Source organism: Aspergillus aculeatus (genome assembly GCF_001890905.1).
Source record: "Aspergillus aculeatus ATCC 16872 unplaced genomic scaffold ASPACscaffold_22, whole genome shotgun sequence".
NCBI classification, from domain to species: domain Eukaryota; kingdom Fungi; phylum Ascomycota; class Eurotiomycetes; order Eurotiales; family Aspergillaceae; genus Aspergillus; species Aspergillus aculeatus.
The window spans coordinates 304,341-328,239 of record NW_017962997.1 but is presented as its reverse complement, the minus strand read 5'-3'; the positions used below and the strand labels follow the sequence as shown (position 1 = coordinate 328,239).

At 51.4% G+C, this 23,899-nt stretch overlaps 6 protein-coding genes across 6 annotated transcripts; 3 read left to right on the top strand and 3 right to left on the bottom strand.

Annotated features, from left to right (window-relative positions):
- Positions 1–5,239: 5,239 nt before the first annotated feature.
- Positions 5,240–8,394, bottom strand: ASPACDRAFT_1908433 (putative C6 transcription factor). Its single transcript, XM_020198856.1, has 5 exons — positions 8,161–8,394; positions 7,980–8,086; positions 7,510–7,924; positions 7,055–7,452; positions 5,240–7,000 (listed from the first exon to the last, which is right to left on the bottom strand). Exons 1-5 carry the CDS (start codon positions 8,278–8,280, stop codon positions 5,656–5,658), a joined length of 2,385 nt encoding a protein of 794 aa, XP_020051450.1. The 5' UTR covers positions 8,281–8,394; the 3' UTR covers positions 5,240–5,655.
- An 847-nt stretch (positions 8,395–9,241) lies between these two features.
- Positions 9,242–10,843, bottom strand: ASPACDRAFT_55431 (uncharacterized protein; the record flags this gene model as incomplete). The annotated part of the gene is made up of 1 exon (XM_020202995.1): positions 9,242–10,843. The coding sequence occupies one exon, from the start codon at positions 10,841–10,843 to the stop codon at positions 9,242–9,244; it is 1,602 nt and encodes a 533-aa protein (XP_020051449.1).
- Positions 10,844–13,697: 2,854 nt separating this feature from the next.
- ASPACDRAFT_64710 (2EXR domain-containing protein) lies at positions 13,698–14,404 on the top strand (the record flags this gene model as incomplete). The annotated part of the gene is made up of 2 exons (XM_020204025.1): positions 13,698–13,949; positions 14,084–14,404. The coding sequence occupies 2 exons, from the start codon at positions 13,698–13,700 to the stop codon at positions 14,402–14,404; spliced, it is 573 nt and encodes a 190-aa protein (XP_020051448.1).
- Positions 14,405–15,306: 902 nt separating this feature from the next.
- ASPACDRAFT_1908432 (F-box protein) lies at positions 15,307–17,429 on the top strand. Its single transcript, XM_020198855.1, has 5 exons — positions 15,307–15,374; positions 15,439–15,449; positions 15,506–15,908; positions 15,948–16,414; positions 16,489–17,429. The coding sequence occupies exons 1-5, from the start codon at positions 15,371–15,373 to the stop codon at positions 17,329–17,331; spliced, it is 1,728 nt and encodes a 575-aa protein (XP_020051447.1). The 5' UTR covers positions 15,307–15,370; the 3' UTR covers positions 17,332–17,429.
- Positions 17,430–18,421: 992 nt separating this feature from the next.
- On the top strand, positions 18,422–19,667 carry ASPACDRAFT_1876928 (zinc-dependent alcohol dehydrogenase family protein; the record flags this gene model as incomplete). The annotated part of the gene is made up of 3 exons (XM_020198089.1): positions 18,422–18,640; positions 18,692–19,081; positions 19,173–19,667. The coding sequence occupies exons 1-3, from the start codon at positions 18,479–18,481 to the stop codon at positions 19,665–19,667; spliced, it is 1,047 nt and encodes a 348-aa protein (XP_020051446.1). The 5' UTR covers positions 18,422–18,478.
- Positions 19,668–19,850: 183 nt separating this feature from the next.
- ASPACDRAFT_36854 (uncharacterized protein) lies at positions 19,851–23,743 on the bottom strand (the record flags this gene model as incomplete). The annotated part of the gene is made up of 13 exons (XM_020200253.1): positions 19,851–20,179; positions 20,243–20,334; positions 20,389–20,535; positions 20,586–20,811; positions 21,135–21,526; positions 21,587–21,613; positions 21,663–21,838; positions 21,890–22,068; positions 22,125–22,180; positions 22,233–22,729; positions 22,786–22,838; positions 22,891–23,152; positions 23,228–23,743. Coding segments are annotated over 13 exons (2,952 nt in total), but the record flags the coding sequence as incomplete, so codon positions are not given.
- Between the last annotated feature and the right edge of the window lie 156 nt (positions 23,744–23,899).

Below are 23,899 nucleotides of genomic sequence, written 5' to 3'. Positions count from 1 at the left end.
GGGGGGGGGGGTTCATGCCAGCCGTTATCTTTGCCGAGGAGAAAGTGGTCGAGGAAGGGTCGAAGGTCGTCGTTGGCGAAGGGCTGGTAGATGGTGTCGAACCATTCCTGCGTGGGATGGAGACGGAGCCTGCAGGCAGAATTGGGGCTTTCGGCCTTTCCAGCAACAAACAGTATCCTCCGTCAACTCACCACTTCCTTTTCGCACAGGCATACTTGCACGCCCAGATCAGCCCCTCTGTATGCAGGCCCGTGTCGAGTAGCTGGCCAGAATATACATGGGCACCTCGATGTCCTGCAGCCGCGGGCGCTTGTCCTCTCAGTAGGTGTCCATATTGAGGGGATACTTCGCGATAACTGTCCTCCCGCTGATTCTTTCCTACTTGCCTATCAACCTCTACGCCAGATCCCGACCTCCCGGCTTCAGGTAATCGTATCTGACGTACCGTCAAACTCCTGCATCAACAGATCCCAGAAGGCATAGTTCCGCTTTGGGCGAGGCCTCGCCCCCGAGGGGGATCGACCGTCACCCGCAGCGGGCGCGCGTTTCCGAAAGGGTGGAGCTAGGCTGGGGTTGACGTGGGGATGAAGGCGTTGTTAATGGGTTTGTGAGTATTGTCCTCACCGGGTTCGTGTATAGTATGGATTGTTATCCGAGCAGGGGCCATGTGGCGATGATGACGCTGTGTGCTGAGCGGTGGTCTATTGGGTGTGCGGTCAGTTTTTGGGCGAGTGCGTGTGTGGAGAGGGTGGGTATAATGGGGCGTTGGGGGTTTGTGCGGTGGTTATTGGGGTTTTGGCGGGGGGTGAAGTGGGATTGTTTTTCGTGGGCGCGTGGGCTAAGGGGGGTATGGCGCGGTGGGTAGGAGATGCTTAGGGGTTGGGTTCAGCTGATCCAGAGAGGGGGAAAGGGTAGGGGGTAGGCTAGGGTTGTTGGGGCCGATAGTGGGTGACAGTGGGGGGTGTTGGGGGGGGGGGGGGGGGCTGATTACTGCGTATGGCAGCTGTCTACGGAAGACTATTGCGGCCACTCGGCAAATAGAAAACTACCGGCAGAATAAATATTACATAGAGAGGAAAAGGATCGAACTGCAGGTAATTATTTATTAAATTTAATTTCTATTACAGTTATTCAAAGTTTATAGTATACAAAATTAAAATATTTTTATATAAATTAAAGATTTTCAATAATTTATATCGGGTCCGAATCCGTCGGATAGGCTTTTAACTATTTCTTTATCTTATCTTTTAAATATAAGATTTTAACTAGACTATTAGGTTATATACTGCTAAAAAAATACCGAATCGGATTTATATAGAACCGGCTGACCTAATTAGAATTTATAATTATTAAAATTCTTTTTAATCGGACTAGTATAATTATTTAATTATAAGCAGACAGTTTTACAGGCTTGCACGCAGGCTTATATATAGAACTATAAATATATTTAATATTATAAGAGGGCTTATATGCTTTTCGAAAAGATGGTTATCTTTTTAGTAGGCGGTGACCTCTGCGGTAAGAAGACTTGCTGAGCAAAATTCCATTTGCCGAGTGGCCGCAATGGTCTTCCGTAGCTGTCCTGACTTACGTGACTATGTTTTGTTTGTGCATAAGCTTGATTTGATTTTGGGGGACGAGGGATCTGTGAGCTTATAATGCTTTTCCAAATTAAGATTTCTGAAGTACAGGTTGTCATATTATTTTCCATCACACTCCGTCTCGAAGGTCTGCTGCACTCTAGGATTTTGATTCCTCGACCGCAACCTTAGTATCATGAACAAGGCAACCTGAACGTTATTTGCAACCCAACGGGAACCCGAATTGACAGCTTAGCATACCCTGGGATCATGGTTTAGCATCACACCTTGATTCGTTAGCCCGCTGTTGCCCCCTTTCCTGGGGGGGCGACTACGGAACACCCCGAATGATGTAGTACTTGTACTTTTACTTCTGAGGAATAATTGGGGATGTCACATTTGGCTGAACAGGGTCTAATGATTAGGATAGTTCATTTTGTCAGATTGGCAATGCCACAGGTAATATACCATAGCACCGTATTGATATTTGACATACTCGTTCATCCCATGGCCAGTATAATGCATGTGGTTAGTAAAGTAGAAACATGGAGGCATAGAAAGGTACAAAGTAGAGTGTGCAGTTAAGGACCAACAAAAGATGGTCGAGTCATCCGCATTGAGTAATCTTATTTTTGTAAGCGACCACTTTCTTCAGTCGAGCCCGCCTCTCGTAACAAATGTCTCAAGACTCGTCACCAATTTCCTGCTCGTCTCCCATCAATGTTGTTGCAGAGATCGTTCACTGTCAATCCTAACTGCCTCAGGGCTGTGGGGCGCAGGCATGCTAATAGCGCCTGTCTCAGTGAGCCGCGGGTGTGAAACTCAACATCAGGGATCAGGATTGAGATATCTGGTCTCGATTCAATCTGAAAGTTGAATATTTTCCGCATTCAAATCTGCTTCTTGTGACAAAGGCATCAAGACTCATCGCCACTTTCCTGCTCCCCTGTCACTAGCATTGTGATCGCCTCATCAATGCTGTCGCACACATCATTTACTGCCACTCTCAACCTCCCAAGGCCTGCGGGACACTGACAGTGACGCTAAAAGCGCCTGCCTGAATAGATTGCGTGTGTGGAGCTCATCCGAAAGGTTTAGCGCTTGGTTCATAATTTGCTCCACCGTCAAGGACATGTCGCGAGGATCCAACGTCTCTTTGATGCAGTTCTCCTCTTGTATGGCCATAGCACAAATATTTAGGAGAACGGACTTGGTCGAGTTGAAGAAAGCTATCACCGACCCTGCGTTGGGACTGAGAGAGGCGGCTCGGAGCGTCGGATGGATCGCGCACTTGGCCCATGCAGCCGCCTTTGTGGTCAACGCAGTCTAATCAGGAGTGTGGTCCATTTCCAATTTATGGGCGAGAGTGACGAAGAAATAACCGCATACCGATGGGCGCACCTAAGTTTTGGTTTCCACCAGCGCACCGCAGATGGCCATAAGTGCACCGGGGAACTGGGAGAATTCTCGGGCCAAAGCTCTCGGATCCGCTTGCGGACCCTTGGGGCAGTCTCAGGTGAACAGGCGTCTGACCTTTTCACACTGTATGAACCAGAACACGAACGAAATTGGAGTCACACTAATGCCATATTGCGAACTCAGCGGCTCCCCTAAGCGCGAGAGCCCGATGTGCAAGTCATTGCATCTCTAGCAAAGCAAACGAGGGAAGTGGGTGGTCTTTCGGGACATCCGTGGGGAAGGTTAGGGTATCGCCACAGGTGACTTGTCTCAATTTTACCATGGCATCATCCCAACTTGGGATTCCCAATGCCTGGAATACGTCAGGGATATCAGGGCGCTCGAAGGACGCATTCTTGGTCAATCAATATTTGCCCAACAGGAATAGTTGCACCCTGACAGCGGTTTTTTTTCTTGATTGACATCTAGTGGCTTGAGGGCAAAGGTCGCCGTATCCCAGATTCTGTGAACGGATGCTTTGAGGGTAAGACAATTGGCACAATGCTCAGCGCCGTAACGTCCTAGCACATCTTCGTGCCACTTTGCGATTCTGTCTTCGGACCAAAAGCACTCTACCACGTCCCGGTAATAATCTCCACGTGGAGAATCCGGATTGTGGCCTGGGCTGTGAGTTGGTTATGATTCCCGACCAGAAGAATGCTCTTGACTTGCGGAAGCTTGGTTCAACGCGTAGAATAATTCAGGGTCTCGATAGAATGTCGCCTCATTGACGGAGAGTGAGGAAGGGGAAGATGGATGGAGAAGAAGTGGAAGGCTTGGGAGGAAGAAGAAAGAAGGAAGAAGGAGGAGAAAGGAGGGGGTATATAAGCTCATTGAAATTTATTCCATTCAATCCAATCAAATTTCAATTCAATTCAAGTCACATTCAATTCACGCCACATTCAATTCAAGCTCAATTAACCTAAGGAGCCCGCTGGACTCAGCCCGCCCATTACGGCTGCTAGCTATGGGGGGCTGCTAAGGCAATCGACTGCTGGGAGTGAATCACAAATAAATAGGGCTATAGTGAAAGCTTTGGCTCTGTATGGTTGGTAGCTCTCCTCCATTCGATGGCCATATTATATTCACTAAAGTCTCTGACTCGAGTTTCGGCACCCTCACCTTCGGATTTCTTGCACAGAAAGAGTTGTGTGTAAGTATCGGAATGGAGTACTATCCCATATGATACAGCCCCATCCAACCTGTTGGTTCTTGAGCCCAAATGAATGGCGTTGAACAGGATGGCATGCAGCAAGTGCAACCCACACGTGGCGCAAAAGTTGACCAGCGACATGCCGGGTCACACGTAGAGCGAGATGGGGAACATCATGGGGACGAGGAAGTATAAGAGGGCTGCGTATACCTGTGCCCTACAGCAATTGGTCTCACGCCGTGCCGTCTCGGTGTCATATGCAGCACCACACCGTTACTGTGCAATACGTTGGCGGAGACGGCGGTGTCAACAAACATCGCGCTGCACATCTGGATACGATCCAGGCCCAGGCTACCATGCCCCCAAGAACCCAGTCCTCGCTGATGTAGTAGCCCGAGTGGTTGTGAAAGATACTGCGTAACGATGCCGTCTCCCACAGCGAGATCGTCCCATGCGGAACCCGGTACTGCCGATGCGGCCGGCGACTTGACGGTGCAATTCGCAGACCTTGTTCCAGATCCTGGGCTCGAACACACGCGGAGGCGAATGACGATAATGACGATGATGATCAGGATGATAATGATGATTATGAGAGGATGATGATAGCCCGCGGTCAGCCCCGGTGCAGCCTACCCCTCCGCATGCGGCACCGGTTCTCAATACCAGCAGGACAACGGGGTCCATTTTTCCATCATCCGACAAGGCGCGACTTCTTTCTTCCGCAGGATGACTTATGCGCTCTATCAGAGTAGGCACGATCAACCTCTGCGTAGTCTGTCCTTCCCCAGGAGAGGAAATACAGACCTTACAACCGGCACGAGGGTGTTCAGAGCTTTACCGATGTGCGGCCAGTAAGCGGTTCCTTGACCTTGATGGCTGGTTCGGCTGGTGTAGCTAAATAGGTACGTTTTCTAATACATGAACAAGGGTGTTGGTTTGCATCGGATCATGTGGCGGCATCACTCCAGAAGAGGGGCAGATCGTGTCTGGGAGGAAGAGAGCCAGAGTGAAGAAGCGACACGGAAAAACAAACTCAATAGAGATAAAAAAAAACATACAACAGAAGGGATTCGCTGGTGGTCACCCACCCAACTACTAACCTCCCGGCGTGTGGCTTAAGTACGGCTGAGCGGACGGGAAGCCCTGTTTTCCACACCCTGTGGTCGTATGTACTATTCTCCTGCTGCCTAGCTCTTACTTGATAAGCACAACGACCGACGGTTTCGCGAAGACTGCTTACGAACCATAGATCTGGAATGGCTTATGCACGAGGCAGCTGTGACGACGCTTGACTAGACGAGACGACAGAGTTATCTCTTAGCCGCAGCCTCGCGGAATTAACTATAGTCTATAGGCCCTCATATTACGTTACTTCCAATAGGGTTCAACATGACAGCAACGTAGGCATGGGTGTTCGAGCGGATTGTGGTCAAGTCATTCGCTTCACCCCAAACCGTAAATCCATTATGTAGAGGACAAAGACGAGCCATGCGTCATACGCGTACCAGGAGTAACGCCTTCACTATTGTAAGAGTCGGCAAGTGGCGAAGTATTATCCGAACCGCCCATATCAAGGACGCCAGGGAGATCGTCTCCTAGTGTAGCAAACGGGATATCTTTAGGGAATGGATCGCAAGAATCAAGCGGTAGTAGGGGAAAGTCAAAGAACTGCCGTTGCCAAAGGTCTTCTGGGCTGACGAGACCGTGGGAAAGAACCGGCAGCACGTCCAGATCCGGAATTACGTCGGCGACGCCACCATCGACAAATGGTAATAGTGGGTTAAATGGTGAAAAGGTCTCGAATGGGGCTTGCTGGTGCTTTTGTCCGGATGCCCCAGTAGGATCCAGGCCATTTCTGCTCAAGGCTTTTAGGATACCCGCGACCCTAAGTTTTACAGCAGCCAGCTTTTCTCCGGAAAGGCTTTTAGCCGCAGCACTGTCGTCTTGATCGTGATCGTCTTCTTCCTCGAGTCTCATCAAGGCATCCAGAGCAACGACGCAGCGTTGAGCGGGCCCTTCGGCCTCTGACTCTCTGTACGGAGCGTGGAGCGTCAATGGCCCCTTCTTGACGTTCTCAGCTCGTAGCAATTCTATCGCTTCCCGGATTTTGTCGCGAGTCATCAGTCGGCTAAGGTGTTGTGCGCTGGCACTGTTCATATCATCCCCTGACCTGGACGTGAAGATCAGGTCCAGTAGCAACACCACAGCCGCGTTGAAAAGCTGCATCTCGCTGGTCGACAGCGAGCCACAGACCGTGCATCGCGCTTGAATCTGACCCTGGGTACCGATAATATTCTGCGCTAAAAGCTGGCAGAAAGGACGGCCGATCGGCGATGAGAGGTTGGGACGATGCAGTCGAAGCAGTAAGCTCCACAGTTGTTGATGTAGCATCCAGCGTTGCACAGGGATCGCCGCCATCGGACTCCCGGTGGCGGTAAGTCCGACCGTGCTTCCCAGTCGGAAATACGCCGGCAGGCCAGCAACGTAATTTTCGTATTTATTGTTGAGACGTTTGCGCAACCTGGTCGATTTGGTGGTTGTGTCGGGCTCATGTGTTGGTAATTCACATAGCTCGATGGATTCGCGGACAATGCCGCTAACTTCCAGGGCGTGGAGAGTGTACGACATCATCGTGAACTCGGATCGAGGTCGCTCTGCGATGTGTCCATTGATGTCTGTTTGCGCGGTCGGTAGAGAGAGATCATCGTCATTGATGTGCAAAGGCATCCGGGTGTTGAATTGTGATGGTTGGATGGTGTAGTAGCCTAGGGCTTGTCCGCGGGACCAGTCCCTTTGAACGAGTGCCCACCTGTACGCCAGTGTCAGCAAAGGACTCGTAATCTATCTTCTCGACTCGTCTTACCATATGCGAGTACCTATTTCTATTCGAATATATGGCGCTTCTGCCGATATTGTCATGCCGTTTTCGACTAGTTCTGAATTTGATGCACATGCGTCCAACTTGATATCCCCCAGCCGATGCAACCCGAGTCTGCGAGCCCCCGAGATCGCAGTGACCAGAACCGCGTCCAGCGCCAACGAGCCCTCTTGCCCGTCGAGTAAAAGCATGACTGCAGCCTGTAACCCAGCGATTGAGCCACAAAAGAGAGACACCCCATCCTGGAGACAGCGTAATCCCAGAGCCCTCCATTTCTTGGCGCGCAAATCGGACGATCGTAGCTCTTCCACGCGTAAGGCCAACGGTGTAGGACCCCACCCCAATATCGAGGGTGTAGGATGAAAAGCGAGACCGAGCACGAGCTGCAAACCGAACAATGATGTGAGCATGAGCATTCTGTGTCAAGGGACTACACCTACCGCCAAGAGGTAACAGCCCAGCGTCTCCATAGTGACTGCATTGGCTATCGCGGAAGCCCGTTCGTTTGCTGAAGCGAGATTCAAGCAGCTGCCGAACTGTGCAGCTTGCGCCATGAATGTCGGAGTATGCACCACATTCCCCGAAGGGCCCTGGCAGCGAGTGACGAATACTTCAAAAAGCACATTAATCACCTCACACTCCGGCAGTACATCGACGATCTCTCGGATCAAAGCGAGCTTCTCGCCGTGTCGGTCAGGGTCTGTACCGGACCAGTACCGATTCGGAAAATCTGGGGCGATCGAAATCGGTGTTGCCGCCATAGAACTCGAACGAGGGATTCCCTCGACGAAATGCTCCAAGAGCTGAGCTGTCTCCTCTGCTTCCGCTTCACCATTTCCCTTCAATGGCAAATTGCTGAAGGTTCGAAATCAGCTCAGTGACAAGAAAATTGATGATGATGTGAACTCACTGCTTGGACGCTGTCTTTCCTCTGTGCACGGTTTTGGACCGTTTGGCTCTCGGGTGTCGCTCATCTTTGGTACATAGATGGCCAATATTACGCTTGACACATTCCACCTGTAAGAGGACTGTAAGCCTTCAGCATCAACAGCAAGTCGATCACTTGCGCGTGGATGATGTGGGGCACTGACACAGGGTTCTTTGCGGTCGCATTTTAGCTTCGCGGCCCTACAGCGGGAACACGACAGCGTAAACTTGCGTACCCCCGAGTGCGAGCCTGGGGTAGCTTTGCTGCGGTCGTCATCCACCATTCTGCTCGCCTCTCTGTGATGGTTAGATCAGAGATCCAAGCGCAGGAAGAGGGGTTTGTTTCCTGGAATGCTGCAGCCACCTGCACCTGCCAGCTGACGTGGGATTACCTCCCTGAATGGTTAGCCGTGACCGAGCTCGGCTGGCCAGTTGACGACGCGGGGCTTTTATGCAGCGGACCAGTAGGTCAGGTGATCAGCCGATCCCAGTTACCAGATTTCTTACCCCTTGTGACCGCAATGGTCTTCCGTACCCGTCTAGGAATAATCTGCCAAGCCACGGATCACCCGCTCGGACTTAACTAATATAACCCGGAAGACAGACGGCGACATCACAAGTCAACCAGGAAAGATGTTCACCAATTGCTACGATGGATGAAGTTCTCAAGAGTATATCAGCGTTCACCTTGCTATTTTGCTCAGACTGCCCACGTTTGAAGACAAACTACATTGGCTTTCCCGTTTCCCCGCTGACAAACCGAACGATATATTTTCTGCACTATTTGATCAGCCGCCGGAGTTAAAACAGTACACGCACAAATTCAGCGAGAAGAACATTTAAATAGGAAGTACGTGGCTGTGTATGGTGAGAGAGCACGGGGTATCTTTCTATTCGCGATATTCCCTGATTTCTGACCGGTATTGAATAGTGCCTTGCCCTCGGGGGAAAAGGGATTCAGCGGCTGCTGAATCTACCCGCAGGCACCGTGGACTTACAATTGAAATCAGTTACATAGTCCAAGTTGCTCCCTACCCTAGAAAAGCTAAAGGAAAAGACACAGACCGACTGACCACAGCTACTCGTTTCGCGTACCTTGCTGTGTCTCATTCGCTGTTACAGTCAAGTCAATGAATCCATTATTTGTGCTGGAACTTTAAGCACAAACTCCTATCCTCTATCAATCTAGCTATACATAACCCTAGGCTCAATTCCCCGACAATTTTCAACTACCAGACAAGAGCCTCAGACATCCACCTCGGCGATTGGCATCTCAGCGCTATCCGTGCTGCTCGCATCAGCCTTTACATTCTTCCCCTTTTCATCAAACCGGCTATCCCGAACGAACAGAACCACAATCAAGAAGCCGACCGCTGCGAACCCGATCCCGAGCCAGAGCGCCCCGCGATACCCGCGGATCACATCCGCTCCCCCGTGATTGACATGCGCCTCGACGGTCGCAGCAATGCCCAGACCGATAGAAATAGAGTACTGCACAACTGTCGAAATAAACGAGCCGGCGACGCCTTGCTCCTCCGGCAGGACCGCATTGGAGATGAGGATTCCCGACGACGCGAAGGAGAGGTCCGGTCCGCCGACCACCAGCAAACACGCGGGGAAGATGAAGGCCCAGTAGATGGGGGAGTACGACACAAAACTCATCAGCAGGTTGCCGACCAGAAAGGAAAACATGGAGACGCCGAAGATGTACTGCGCGGGGACTTTGGTGATAAAGAGCCCGACGGAGGCGGTCGCGAACAGGCCCCCGATCACGAGCGGAACCATCTGTGCGACTGCTGTGAGTGGCTGCGCTTTGTGGATGGTGAGGATGTAGATCGTCGTGTAGTAGAGGAAGATGCCGAAGGACATCCAGCCGAATGACATCGCTGTCACGACGGGGGAGAAGCCCTTGCGGGTCCAGAGGGTGTTGGGAAGGACGGGGGCCGGGACGTGGGACTGAGAGATGGCGAATGCGCCGATCAGGAGAATTCCGACGATGAGAAGCGCGTAGACGTAAGGTTCTTGCCAGCCTACCACGGAGGCTTGGTTCCAGGCGAAGGAGAAGAGGATAAGACCCGAGACGCCGAGGATGGATCCGAGGTAGTCAAAGCGCTTGAGGCTGAGACCGGGGATCGGCGAACCCACGCGGTGGGGGACGATGAGATAAGTCACTGCGCCCAGGACGAGGCAGCCAATGGCCCAAAACCAATACCCCCATCGCCAGGTGACTTTCTCGGCGAAGGCAGCGCCGATGAGGCCTCCGAATATGTAACCCGATGGTGCGCAGAATCCAAGGAAAGCAAAGGCGATGTTTTTCTTGACTGACAGCGGGGGAAAGGCACGTGCGAGGAGGGCGAAGGAGTTGGGGACCAGTGCCCCGTTGCCGATCCCCGTCATCCCGCGAGCAATGTCGAAGAGGATCACATCTTTGGCAAAGCCACTCACGAGGGACCATAAGGCCATCCACATCCATCCGAAGAGGAAGACATACTTATGGCCGAAGTGATCGCCCAGTCGGCCGGTCACCAGAACGAAGACGCCGCCGCACAGAGAATACGCGGCCAGGAACCAGGACATCTGACCATTGCCTGCGGCGTTCAACGAGTGGGCAATTTGTTGCACCGAAAAAGCTGTATTGCCAAGACCGCCAACAGAGAAGAGCTGTGATAGACCGATGACAAGGATGAAAAGGACTTCTTGGAAGGTGGATGAAAAGGCGGATGGAGGGCCTCCAGCATCTGGCTCGCCAACACCGCCAGGCCCTGACATTGGATCATCCCCCCCGTCGACTTTCTCTTTGCGAAGTGGTTGGTTGTCAAGCGCTGTAGACTCGCTGGTAGAAGACATGATCAAATGAATCCTTTTCAATGACCGCAGCTTATGTGACAGAAAGAGCTCCTTGAGGGCAGGCCTGACTCCGGTTTTTGGTAGGACAAGATAGAAAGGTATGAGAGTGGAAGAGTCAGTCTGAATGTGCCCTTATAACTCATGTTCAATCCTGAATTCTGTGAGTATTTGTCATATTTTCTCACTCATAAACGGAGGTTTGGCAAGATCCGGAGCAAGACGATGGGGGCCAGCAACGTTAGGGTTGGTGTTGAAAGTCCGCGGACTTTCAGCAAATCTCCGACCGCAGTGTAGATCTCCGGTGTTGTGGCCTGAGGCCGCCACTTACCTGCGGAGGCGATTCATCCGCTTAGTGACGCAAGAGAACAGTCGCCCGCAAAACTGAGCATCAATCTAATGCTTATAAAAAATGCTTCAGTACCTCTATACCATGGTTCTGTCAACGGCAAAGAACAATAAAAGCGATAATATCCAGGGCCACATGATCATGGCAGTTGACCAATCATCCTGACGTTCTTCGCAGCGCTTCCTTAGTGTTGCTGTTAGCAGCAGTGTGGTGGGGTGATATGTGATAGATGAGGATGAAGAGGAACGATAATTCTTATTTGTTTAGGTGTTTGAAGCCTTAGAGTTGAGAGTAGGACTTTGCAACATTCTAAGCATTCTCTTTAATAATACCGAGTGTCTCTGGATATCTAATGTCTGGTAAGCAGACCCAGCACAAGACATCAACAAACGACCTATGTCAATGCAGGAACTAGTGATCCTTACCTTATGCTTGTTCTTACTCTTGTTTTCACAGCAATGTATGCTGAAGTGGGTTGTCAAGGCAAAAAGAGGGACACGTTATGCAAGATCAAAACTGGTTGATCTGGGCACTAAGTTTTGGATCTGTTTGTCTAAGTAATGTGAAGCAATAGAATTGCACTGTACATACCTGCCTGAAATATATGATTTGCCAGGCTTGGGAAGGCAGCACGATCTTGGAAAAAGGATTCACTAAGATTTCACCGAGATCCGTCTTATGATATGGGATGCTGCTCTCCCTGATCCGGTCATCCACCCTCTTTACTTGTTGGGGAAAACTGATTGGCGGCGAACTGTCGATTTGGGAAATGTTATTGAAGACATCAGAATCATATTGCACAGCTATACCTTTATCCATCCACGGGATATGGGTTATCATGTGGTGGAGGCTCCACTACTTCAAGTCAACCAAGAGGCTCGGAAGGTCGTTTTAAGCGACAGTATCTTCGCCTCGACCCAAACCGCGACCCCAGTACTACCGTCATTCGCCGACCGTTCTGTCCCTCCTGCGACATCGTTTTCTGTCCCGATGGACAATTTGAAAGTTTCATGACGGAGGTCCGCGAGATGTACTCTGCTCTGTCTAAGCATGGGTTTTTTCGATACATCGAACACGGGAACTTCATAAAGCAGGTGGCGCTCCCAGGAGAAATGTTCAGGGATCACCCTGACTGGATGTCAGAGATATTCCGCAGTATCCAAACATGGTGTTGCATGCTGTATATTGTTGTCGATGCGCCTGCCGAGCTTCGTCAGACAGTCCCAGGCCCTACTTTCCAGCAGAGATGGGAGGTGGAGATTGTGGAATATTTGCCCCGAGCTGAGTGGTGTCAGGATGACGGATGGATGGTGATTGTAAATTCGTCTTCTTCTTCTTCTTCTTCTTCTTCTTCTTCTTCTTCTTCATCCGCTCCCTCTTCTTCGTTACTAGAAACACTTGCCTACGAGTGTGCGAAGCGACTACTCAAGCAGATTGCACGCTGCCAATTTTCGTCAAGGCACACCGTGAAGCGGTTCTGTCGGAATTGCGCCAACGGCTTAGATGTTCGCTTCGCCCGTGTGGTGAGGAAGTGATGGTGCACCCTATGCTTAAATCCAGATGAGAGGTTTTTGCTCGGGGCGTTGTGCAGGCTCTTTTTCTCCGTTACAGCTGGATATCTTCTTCTATGCATGGTCATCGATTTGGATACAAGCTAACTCAATTCATGCATTCTAGCAGTTATATTCTGGAGCAAGAATATTGCAGGAAGACAGATGAAAACGTATTACAATTACAGACTAATAATGTTATGCTGCAACATGGGGCTCGGTGATCGATAGCACTAAGCTGTTAGCAACCAAGAAGCACAATCTAACAGTTTACGAGTAGCTTCAACTTCTTGCTCTGATGTGGCAACCAAAGCTCCCATTTTAGCGTATTCATACACTGTTCAACGCATATTTACTACAAGGGTCCTCTCTACCTTGAATGGACCGACTTTTAGGCCCCGCAGCGGAAGACCAAGATACCTATGCCGTACGAATCGAATGGCTGCCTGGAGCAGGCTTCTAGAGGTTGAACTAATTATCCTTTCTCGAAAACAGGGTTCCTGACCGAGCGAGCGGGATGGTTGGATTTCAGCCAGGGGAGGATTTATATGAGGCTAAATCTCCAGTTCAGAGAAGCCAGGTTTCTTAGTTGTTCACTCAAAGCATCGGGACACGTGATCTTCAATCACTTCAAGGAGGTGATGAAGGCATTCACTCGAAGCAGCCCCTGACCGGATGGAGTTCATTGCCAATTCCATACCTTCGCTGCCTGTAGGCAACCGCACCTATCCTCCTCAAACTCGACCACCTTCTTCCAACCCCGTCATCCTCTGTTAAAACAGCCATTCTCTTCCAATCAAATAACCTTGTCCCATATCAACCAATCTCTTTCTTCGTAGCCTCCATCGTCTACTATCACTTTCTGATCGGTTGCCGTCCTTCGATTCTCTTTCGCAGCTATCCTCCACCCCTTGCCACAAAAGCCATTCCAACACCGCTGTCAAACTGTTCAACAACTATGGCGACCTCAGAATTTCCTTCCTTCTCACGTCTTCCTGCGGAGATCCGGCTCATGATCTGGAACGCTGCTCTCCCCGGCCCGATCAACAACCCTCTATTCTTCTGGAGGACAGTCAAACTGCAGATTCACAGGCTGGACGACAAGTACGACTACTACGATGACTGGGTACCTGACCTCATCCGCCCAATCGAGATGGGCTTTTTCTCGGTCAAGATCCCGCTCCTCAAAGTGAACAAAGAAGCCCACAAGGTAGCCCAAGAGTGGATCCAACGCCAGTCTCCGAGTCTCGAACTGGACGTGAACAACGACACCTACACCGAAAACCACAACACGATTGCAATACACCGCTTCAATCCCCGCTGCGACATCGTGTTCTGTGGAAGGACTTCCTGTCGGAGGTGTGGAACATGTTCTACGTCCTATCGCTCGACGGGCCTGGTCGATTCCCCAACCACGAGAATGCCATCCGACGCGTGGCGCTACCTCAGCAGATGCTCATGGATTCTCGACTTGCTCCGCTCCCGAGACTATTCAACGGGGGGGTCCAGCTGTGGTGCCGGAACCTGTATGTTGTCGTCGACGCCCCCGCTGCGCTGCGTGGAGTCGTCACCAACGGCTCGAAACGGGTCACCGACAGCCCGAACTGGGGGTTGGAGGTTCTGGACGACTTCCCCCGCGCGTCGTGTACCAGACCGGGCGGATGACGTATCACCGAGGGCTCTGCTGCGCATGGGGGAACTGCCTATGAGAGTGCAAGGGAGCTGCTCGGACAGATTGTGAAGTACAGTTTTCCGGAGGAGAAGTTTCGCGAATCGGCCTTGCGCGAATTCTCGGTGGAATTCGAGATTCAGTTTGCCCATGCGGTCGAGGGCTGAGAAAGGTTACGTGCGTGAGGCAATTGAAGCGTTTCACTGGAGCTTGGAAACCGATTTGGCTTTTGTCTCTGGTTTGCAACAGAGGATATGTCTACCTATGACCGGCTGTTTCTGGGAGCATGTTCATATAGTCAAGAGGTTCTAGTGGCTAGTTGCGGGGGAAGAGTATTGGAACTAAGGTGCTTGATGTGTACAGTACTAGGCTGATTACTTCCAAACTGGAATATGCACAGAATAGCTCATGAACGAGATTTTAAAATCCTTCTTTACAAGCACTCACACAGCAGTAAGATTTCAGCAGATTCTCCTCTCTAGACAACATGAAGCGATTAGATAGTATACATCTACAATATATTAGGAACGGCATTGAGTGGATGGGCCACCGAACTCTCAACCTGTGGATTCAACTACCGGACAGTAACTTCGAATACTCAGATGGTAGATAATAACAGACACATATTGCCTCCAGCATAGGAAGCTTGCGCAGAAATAGGACGTGAGGTTGATGCAAAATCCTTCAGGTTTGCACTCCGCCAGTCCGACCACTGCCTTGGTCACGTGTCGACTTACCACCGCCATTGGCGGGACGCCTGCACAGCCACGCCGCCCCTGGCGTTTGTGGGGGCGGAGTGCAGCCTAACTCCAGCCACACGGGAGCCTGGCCTAGGACCCGGTTTCTAGCATCCAACTCAAATACCACTCCATCCACAACACACAACACATTCTTCTGTGCTGCACATCAAGTCCGTGGGACATATCTTCAGCCAATTTTATTATCAGCTAAGCATAAGCATAATGGGTATGTTACCACAAGTCCAACCTGCAGACAGGGAATTGATCTAATAGCTAACGACCTGCTACAGGATACTCCGAGGTACGGGGCGCATTTCTTCTCGTCAAGATTAAAAGCCCATTAACAATAATTGCCAGGCCTACTGCCATCTTTGCGGTGTCAGCTTTAACATCGGTCGGGCTCGCGATGTCGGAGAGCCCCACGTTGCCTCCTTTGGCAGCGACGATAGCCTTTCCATGGAGATTGAGGATCTAGATCTCGCCAAGTGTGCTAAGAAGGGTTGCGTTTTCGCTCTCAAATACCCATACCCCGGAGAAAATGATGACGATCTAGAGGTTGATCCCGACTATCAGCCTGAGGAGTGCGACGACGGAGCTGACGAGCCGTACGAATATGACTCCGATTATGAATCGGATAATGCCATGAGTGCCTCCGAAGACCAAGACGATGACGATCTTCAACAAGGCGAGACATTCACTACGAAGGATGAAGAAGAAGAAGAAGAAGAAGAAGAAGAAGAAGAAGAAGAAGAAGAAGAAGAAGAAGAAGAAGAAGAAGAAGAAGAAGAAGAAGAAGAAGACGAAGAAGAAGAGTTGTACCACGACTTCCTCTCCAGCACACTCCGCACACTCAACCCAAAACACTACACCGGCGAACCCATTGAAGTCCTAGCCTGTTCCTCAACATCCGGAACAAAAAAAGACATCCTGATTCCAATCACGTCCTCTGAAATTCCGGAAGGCTACAACGCCGAAGACCTCGAACACATCCCCGCCCGCACCTGCGGCCAACCCAACGCCTACCCAGGCTCGGCGATTTCTGTTGCCGAAATGCGCGGCTGCCGGACGGCCCAGTTCCTCGTGCATAAATCGCAGGCAAAGAGAGTGTGGAAGCCCGACGGATTGCACGAGGACTGGGAGCCGGATGCGGAGTGGTTCCTCTCCGGCGTGTGTGACGGGATGCGATCACGCGATTGCGGGTATCCGGATGTCTGGCCCGCGCGGGGTGGGGTGGAAACTGTGATCGCAGATAAAATTAGTTTCGTTGTAAGTGATTCGTGCACCATAAATCTGGGGTTGATTGCCCTAGAGGGCAGGTATCGCTGACCTATCTCCAACAGCCGATGGGCCCCCACGACCTTGCCATGCCATTCCACCCGTGGTGCTTCGACATCTTCTCCCGCCAATCGAAATGGCACATCAACAAGGTCAACGTCGACGGACTCATCAAATGGCGCAATTCAGAGTGCAGCTACAAACAGTTCAATGGGTTTCCGCGGGCGGGTGATGTCCTTGAGTCGCGGGAGCAATGGTGGGATCATAAACCCGGCAGAGAGTATCTGGCTGCGAACCCGCTTTACGTGCCTGGCTTACCGGCGTTGCTCGCAGAGGCGACGGCCCAGGAGAAAGAGATGAATACTACCGAGTCCGTCAAGGAGCGGGCTTTCTCAGATACCGGGGCAGTTGACCGCCTGAGCTCCCTCCCGCTAGACCTCCGTCTCCACATCATCAGCTTTCTCGACGCAGCAGACATCACGCGCCTCCGCGCGGCGTCGCGAGCGTTTACGCACCTCCCCAACGGTGTCTGGTACCGACTCGTCCGAGACGAGATGCCCTGGCTGTGGGAGGCCTGGGACGACTCGGAGGCCGAGCACACGCCCTCGTGGTGGACGACGGTCAATGCGAACGAGGTCAAGTTTGTTATTGACACGCAGAATCACTACGCCAAGGTTTTTGGTGCCAAGCCGACAAATCAGGATGATCTGGTGGACGCACTGGTTCTGTTGCCTGTTGTGGTGCCGGAGCAGGTGAGGCTGGAAAGGGCGAGCACCGATTGGCATCGGGTTTTTACTCGGGTCAAGAGTCAGTGGGCTCGGTTGAAGGGGTTGCGGAACCGGCGAAGGATTTGGGAGGATGTAGAGGAGATTATTCGTCGGATTGAGCGATGTGAAGGTAGTGGCTGAGAGCATTCATATTCCATGTTGTAAATATTGCCCCGCGGTATATGCAACAGGTGAACAGATATGTAGCGGTGAACTGCTCGCGTCTCTATTTCTGTTCTCATGCGTATTTGTACTTGATGGTTTACAGCTATGTAGATTAGTATAAACTATTTACCCTCTAGGAGACAGCAATCCTCATCCTTACGCTGTCGCTTGCCACCTCGAAGACCTACGTACAAATAGTGGTTGGCGGTTTGCCCTGATATTTTTCAAAACGTCCTACCTAAGCTGTTGGGTGGAAGATTTATTGCGTAGCTGCTACGCGGTTCTATCCTCCTGTGCTATCATGTTATGTTTGTGTTTTTTACAACACAGAATCTCATATGTGACACAAGTGCTCTCGAATATGCAAATATCCAAAGTCCAACACACATATCTTCACACACGACCTTGTTATTTCTGCCTCCCTGCGAAGCTCAGGGCTTGATGCATCACGTGTTGGTAACTCTGAAGCATACCACGTGACTGCCTTTCACGTTGAATGCTTCCTCTCCGGCAATCCACGTCCGTCTCTCAACCACTACTTTGAGATGTCGATCTCTCATGCTTCACTGTAAATACTTGAAACTCCACTCTAAGTGTATCATTGGAAATTTCGGTTGTAGAGAGTTGTAGTTACTTATTTACCCGGCTGCTGGCCCGAGTAGCTAGTGTCTTCCGGTGACTTACCACAGCATCCGAAAAGATGTATAGTGGCAACAACTGACTTTCTGACGCCAGGAAGCGAACCTCACCGTCCCACTCAACCATCCCATCAGGTTGACACATCCAAAATCAAGCAATGACCTGCATCTCCGCCAGACCAACAACCGGAGTCTGATCTAGTTACGGAGTATCCCATCATCCAGAGTTCGGTATCCCAGCCCAGGATCCGGCTCCCCACACCCTATGCCCAGCCCTCGCCTCATTGGCGCAAATTTGTCAGCCCTGCCGCCCTGCATGAATCTCCATGATTTCATAATCTGGGCGAGCAGATCTCGGCATCCCAGATCCGGAGAGTATATTTTACTCTTTGAAGACCTCTCCATCATCTTTTCAATCCTGACAAAACCACCCATCTCTTTAATCCTCCCAACTACTACATCATTTCAGTAAAACAACCACAAAAATGCCCCCCCAAACCAACAAACAATGGATCCTCCGCCACTTCGGCAACACCTTCGACAGCCTGGAGCGCACCACCTCCCCGATCCCCGAAGTCGGCGAGTACGACGTCCTCGTCAAGATCGAGGCGGTCTCGCTCAACTACCGTGACGCCAGTATTCCCATGGTCTGCCCCTCCTCTTTCCCTCAGCCCAAGAGACAATCTAACAAATCGAAGAACATGTACCCCTTCCCCAGCAAACCCGACCTAATCCCCTGCTCCGACGGGGCGGGAACCGTCGTCCAGACCGGCAGCAAAGTCACCGCCTTTCAAGCAGGCGACCGCATCACCTCGCTCTTCTTCGCTGCCCATCTCTTCGGTGATCTCACCGCGGAAGCCCAAAAGACTGGGCTCGGGGGGTTCTTAGATGGGTGTTTGCAGCAGTACCGTGTCTTCCACGAGGGGAGTCTCGTGCATGCGCCGAGGAATCTGAGTCCGGTGGAGAGTGCGACCCTCCCATGCGCAGCGTTGACGGCGTGGAATGCCCTGTACGGGGTCAAGCCGCTCCGGCCGGGGCAGACGGTGCTCGTCCAGGGGACGGGTGGGGTTTCTGCTTTTGCGTTGCAGGTATGTTTACCTCCCCCTTTTACTTTTTTCTTGGAGATAATGGGTGGGTGGCGTATGGGTCATGTCAAGATGATGCTGATCTGCTGCGTAGTTCGCTAAAGCGGCTGGTGCGACGGTCATCGCCACCACGTCTTCGAGCGCGAAGGCGCAGCGACTCAAGGAGTTGGGCGCGGACCATGTGATAAACTACCGCGAGGATGCGAACTGGGGCGAGACGGCGCGGAAGCTGACGCGCCACGGCGTCGATCATGTGGTTGAGGTCGGCGGCTTGAATACCGTCCGCCAGAGTCTGAAGTGCGTCAAGCTGGAGGGGGTGATTAGTGTCATCGGGTATATTGGCGGCACTAGCGCGGCCAAGGATGAGAAGCCCCCGCAGATTTTGGATACTTTGACGGGTGCGGCGATTGTCAGGGGAATCCAGATCGGGAGCAAGGAGCAGATGCTGGATATGATTCAGGCGATTGAGGCGAACGATATCAGGCCGGTGGTTGATGAGCGGGTCTTTGGGTTCAATGATGCGCGTGAGGCGTATCAGTATCTGTGGGATCAGAAGCATTTCGGCAAGGTGGTTATCAAGGTTGATTAATCGAGAGGTTGTGGGTGTGGAGCGGAACAGGGATTGACTGAGTATGTATTTGTAGCCTTGTATAGATTCAAGAAACAAACGATGTGGACATTGTATGCCGACAAGAAGGACAATGCAGCTTGCGACCACTCGCTTAATTAGCAATGCTCCACTACCACGCATGGCTCAATCCAAGCCAAAAAATCAAGACGCTATCTCCTCTGCCAACTCTCTAGCCGTCATCTGAGCAAGATCTAAAACAATGCGAGTTTCCTCCACCCTCTTCTTCACCTGATTAGCATGTCGAAGGTTCTGCCCCGCTTCAGAAACCTCGCCCTCGACCGTGACTGAAGCCCGCAGGTCCCGAGTGATGTTCGCAATCTCGTCCCGCAGCCTCTGGTCTAGTTGATCAAAGGTCTGATTCAATACGCGATGATAGTCTTCCGCGATATTCGAGGCGAATTGCATGAAAAGCATTGGAGATGAAAGGGAGCGGTTCATTGTTCCCTTGCGTCGGGAATCGCTTCCGGTACCTGCATTCCCCGACTTGAGATTAGACTTTTGTCATTACCATTGGTTGAAGCTCGAGACCCTACCGTATTGCTGTTGGCAGATGTTATAGACAGGGCGCATGACACCCGCGATATAGGAACTGGAATGCCCCTGGATCGTGTCGGCTTTGATTTTTCTGTGAAGCTAATCAGCCAACAGCGTTTGGTCCAGCTTTCACGGTAAACCATACTCCGTTGTATACACAAGATCATGGAAGGAACTGCGCACCGCTTCCTCCAAGCATTTTTGCCGAGTGCGGATATTCGAAAGCAGATTCTGCAGCGATTCTGGCGCGAGGTCCTGGTGTTCTGAAAGTCCGATCGTATCAGCAATCCGGCTTTCATCTGCACTGTTTACATTCAACGTAATTGCTTACTTGCGATAGACTGGCAGACCTCCCTGAACAGACGCGAAAGACCCTTCTCGAAGCCTTCTGCATGTCCCTCCAACTGGCCTAACACAACATCCCATGCGAGGATTAGCCAATCACGTGCGGAGCCGAGAATCTCCTCATTCCAGCAACGGTAGGGCTGCCTCCCCGTCTCGTGACTTCCATAATTGCGACAAAAAGCTGCGTATGTCATGTGATGCCACTTCACATGAGAGATTAGCTCTTGGTATCGATGGTGCCTGGTACGTCTCTTTGACTTACTGAAGCCCATTCCCTGCTCGCATTGACCGCATTATTGCACCAGATGTTTCGTGACTTTTCTGCATCAGATTCCTCGATTAGCTAAGTATTTGAAGCCAGTGAAGGTTCATACGCACCAATGAGTCGAGTTATATCACTAGTAAATAATTGTTCCAAAGTACCCTGCGCTCGGCGCACTTCTGAGTCCTGCGAGAGAATGTTCTACGCAAGTCAGCAACGGTCGTTCCCGTCTCAGGTCAGTAAGGCACATCAGTCCGTACGAATCGTGTGCTTCTGACGAAAACGGAGTTCCTTTAGTGAAAGTGATCGTACCCGTTCGAGGGTCGTTTCCGCCTCCACTAAGACGCCACGCAGTAATTCGGCTCGGGCGACGGTGATGCCACTAGAACCCGCCAACACCCATTGATTTATTGAACCTAAAAGCGCCGGGACATCATTTTTGAGGTAAGTGACTGTTGCCCGGAACTGCGCATCAGCAGGAACAGATTGGCAGTAGCGACGAAGCTCGGTGATCCCACTCAGCGCACGGTACCCATTGGCTTCCTCGATGTCGTTGAATCGATGATCAGCGTAAAGCTTGTTGCTAACACAGAATACCCGCGCTTGGCTGCCCCAGGCGGCTAACAGAATGTCCGTGACTCGGTTGTTCCTTCTTCTGATGAGGAAACGATTCAACCTGGAAGTGTTTAGTTGGCGGCTGCTGTTGCTTCTTAGAACAATAATGTGTATCACTTACTCAAGCTGGAGGGCGTCTTTTTGATCGCTGTAATGATGTCAAACAATGGCGAGATCGCTCTGTCAACTTTACACACCTTAGATCTGTCTCCTCAGCAGCGAGGCTTTGGCCCCTACTTCCGCTCGCGCGTCGTCTTCGAGAGCGCGTCGACCTAATTCTACTTTCAAGACGCTCGATTCGGCTGTCCATATTACGAATGCGTGCAGCATCATCAGGGGAAGAACTGCGCGCAGTTTCTTTTGCATCGACATCCTGGCAATTTTCAGTCAGCCCATCATCCGATCTCTTAAAACAGACACCAACCTCTGAACGAGTGCACACAATGCGAATGGGTTGATCTCTTGCACAACGTCGGATAATGTCGCCGATCGACTGGTCAGTGGTACAACGGAGTATCGAGCTGACGATGAACACTTCGTCGCAACTGTGACGGAGATACTTCTCTGTCGCCCGGACTCGGGCATAGTTCAGGTCGCGGAAGCCTAAGGATGTCAATGTCTGAAAGTTCGCAAACGGATAAGGGGATTGGTTGTAGTACCTGGAAGATCAGTCAAGACCAAGCCAGTGCGCAAGACAGGCGACCGCAAATAAACCCTACCACGTCATTAGCCACATTTCGCAAGATCTTGTATCAGCCTTTCCAAACCTGATCAGCTTTACAAAGGGCCATAATGCTGGTCGATTGCTATCTTTGGGGTCTGCCATGAGACTGTCCAGCTGCTCCATGCATTCATCCGCATGCCGGGCTACCACGGAATAGCGAAGGGTGTCTCGCCCCCCCGGTCGGTGATCCAGTCCAGCCATGGCCCATTCCTGCAAAGTCGTTAAGATGGTCTCTACTGGCTCTTCTCCTTCCTTGGACAGAAACTCGAGGTCAAAGCCTTCTTGATGTGGGAAGAGAGACCGTAACGTCTCCCACGCTCTCAGCGCTGCGGCCTTGATGTCCTCTTTTTCTTCCGAAACTTGCACTTCGCGGAAGGCATCTGTGTAGTATTTCCGAACACTGGAAAGCAACTCCTCCAGTAGTTCACGAATTTCGCTCGTATCCATGAAGTCCGCTTCGACGGTATAGTTTTGCGGATGTTCGTCATTAATACTCCGGAATTCTGTAACTACTGTCGTGCAAGCAGCACCGTCACCACTCTGCGAACGTCAATCACTAGAAACAAAAACTATCTCTGGTTGAGGGCTTAACTTACCGACCGGGCCAGCCCCTCTTGGTCAAGAATGGAGTTTATTAGGCTGCTCTTGCCTGATGCGAGATAAGCCTTTCCTGTCTGAAGGTAGATGGATCCGATACTAACCCATTCCCGAGTCGCCGATGAAGCCCACAGTCCGCGTTGCCGGATATGCAAAACGACTCGCCTTGAGTGCCTGCTCATACAATTGATGCAACATTGTAGTTGAATCGCCCACCAAATCGCGTCTCGTCCCAAGCTGCTGCGCGAGGCCAGCGAGTTGACCTTTGATATTGCGTAGTGCATTCTGAAGTTGAATATCGTATATTGGCGCTCGAGGGAGTTCCTCCTGGCGAACGTTGTACCGACTTTCATCATCATCGTCGCCCTCGTCGTCATCGTCGTCGGAGTGATCGTGTTCCGAGTCATCGTGTGTCGCGTTGTCATCGTCATCACTATCGACAGTAACACGGTTGGTGAAAACGAACTCATGCTGAATCTTGTCAGAAGCATTTGCTGCGGCATGCTTAGAGCCTTCCAGATTCAGGTTTGTCAAGTTGCCGTTAACGTTTTCCAGAGGAGAGGTGGGGGTGCTTGCCCGCGACTGCTGATCTGGCCGGCGGGAGGAGGGTCCGGCAGGACTGGGAGTGGCATTGTGGAGGTCTCTGTAGGTTGTAGCGAGTGATTTGGGTGTCGGGCTCAAACCAAACACTCTTTGCGCCTGCTCGGTGTAGTCAACCTGTGGCTCTTCAGCTTCTGGGGGCTTAACATGTTCACTGAGACGCAGGTTCTCGAAAAGGGGTTGTGCAGTTGGCGTGATCGAGCGCCGATCGCTTCCGCGGAGATGTGGGCTTGATTGGTCCACGGACGAGGTCGGTGTTATCGCACCTCCAGCGGATGAAGGACTGCATGAAAAGGTGAACTCGACGGATGGAAGGACTCGATCACGTTTAGGTGAAGGTGAGGGCGTTCTGGGACTGTTCGCGTTGCCATCCAAGACGCCGTTATGTGCGCAAAGGAAATGTAGCCTGGAGAGTGGAGATATGTTTTGAGAGATCCGTGGTCCATGACAGGCGTTCTTATCTGGGAGATCAAACGGAAAGGAACGGGGACTAAAGCTGTGGGCCGCATCCGT

Excerpts from the sequence above, each read along its gene's own strand:
- ASPACDRAFT_1908433 (XM_020198856.1), bottom strand. The coding sequence starts at position 8,280 with ATGGTGGATGACGACCGCAGCAAAGCTACCCCAGGCTCGCACTCGGGG. Across the intron at positions 7,925-7,979 it reads GGAAAGACAGCGTCCAAGCA|CAATTTGCCATTGAAGGGAA; the intron begins GTGAGTTCACAT and ends TCGAACCTTCAG. Across the intron at positions 7,001-7,054 it reads GAAATAGGTACTCGCATATG|GTGGGCACTCGTTCAAAGGG; the intron begins GTAAGACGAGTC and ends ACTGGCGTACAG.
- ASPACDRAFT_1908432 (XM_020198855.1), top strand. Across the intron at positions 15,909-15,947 it reads AGAAGAAGAAGAAGAAGAAG|ACGAAGAAGAAGAGTTGTAC; the intron begins AAGAAGAAGAAG and ends AAGAAGAAGAAG. Across the intron at positions 16,415-16,488 it reads CAGATAAAATTAGTTTCGTT|CCGATGGGCCCCCACGACCT; the intron begins GTAAGTGATTCG and ends TATCTCCAACAG.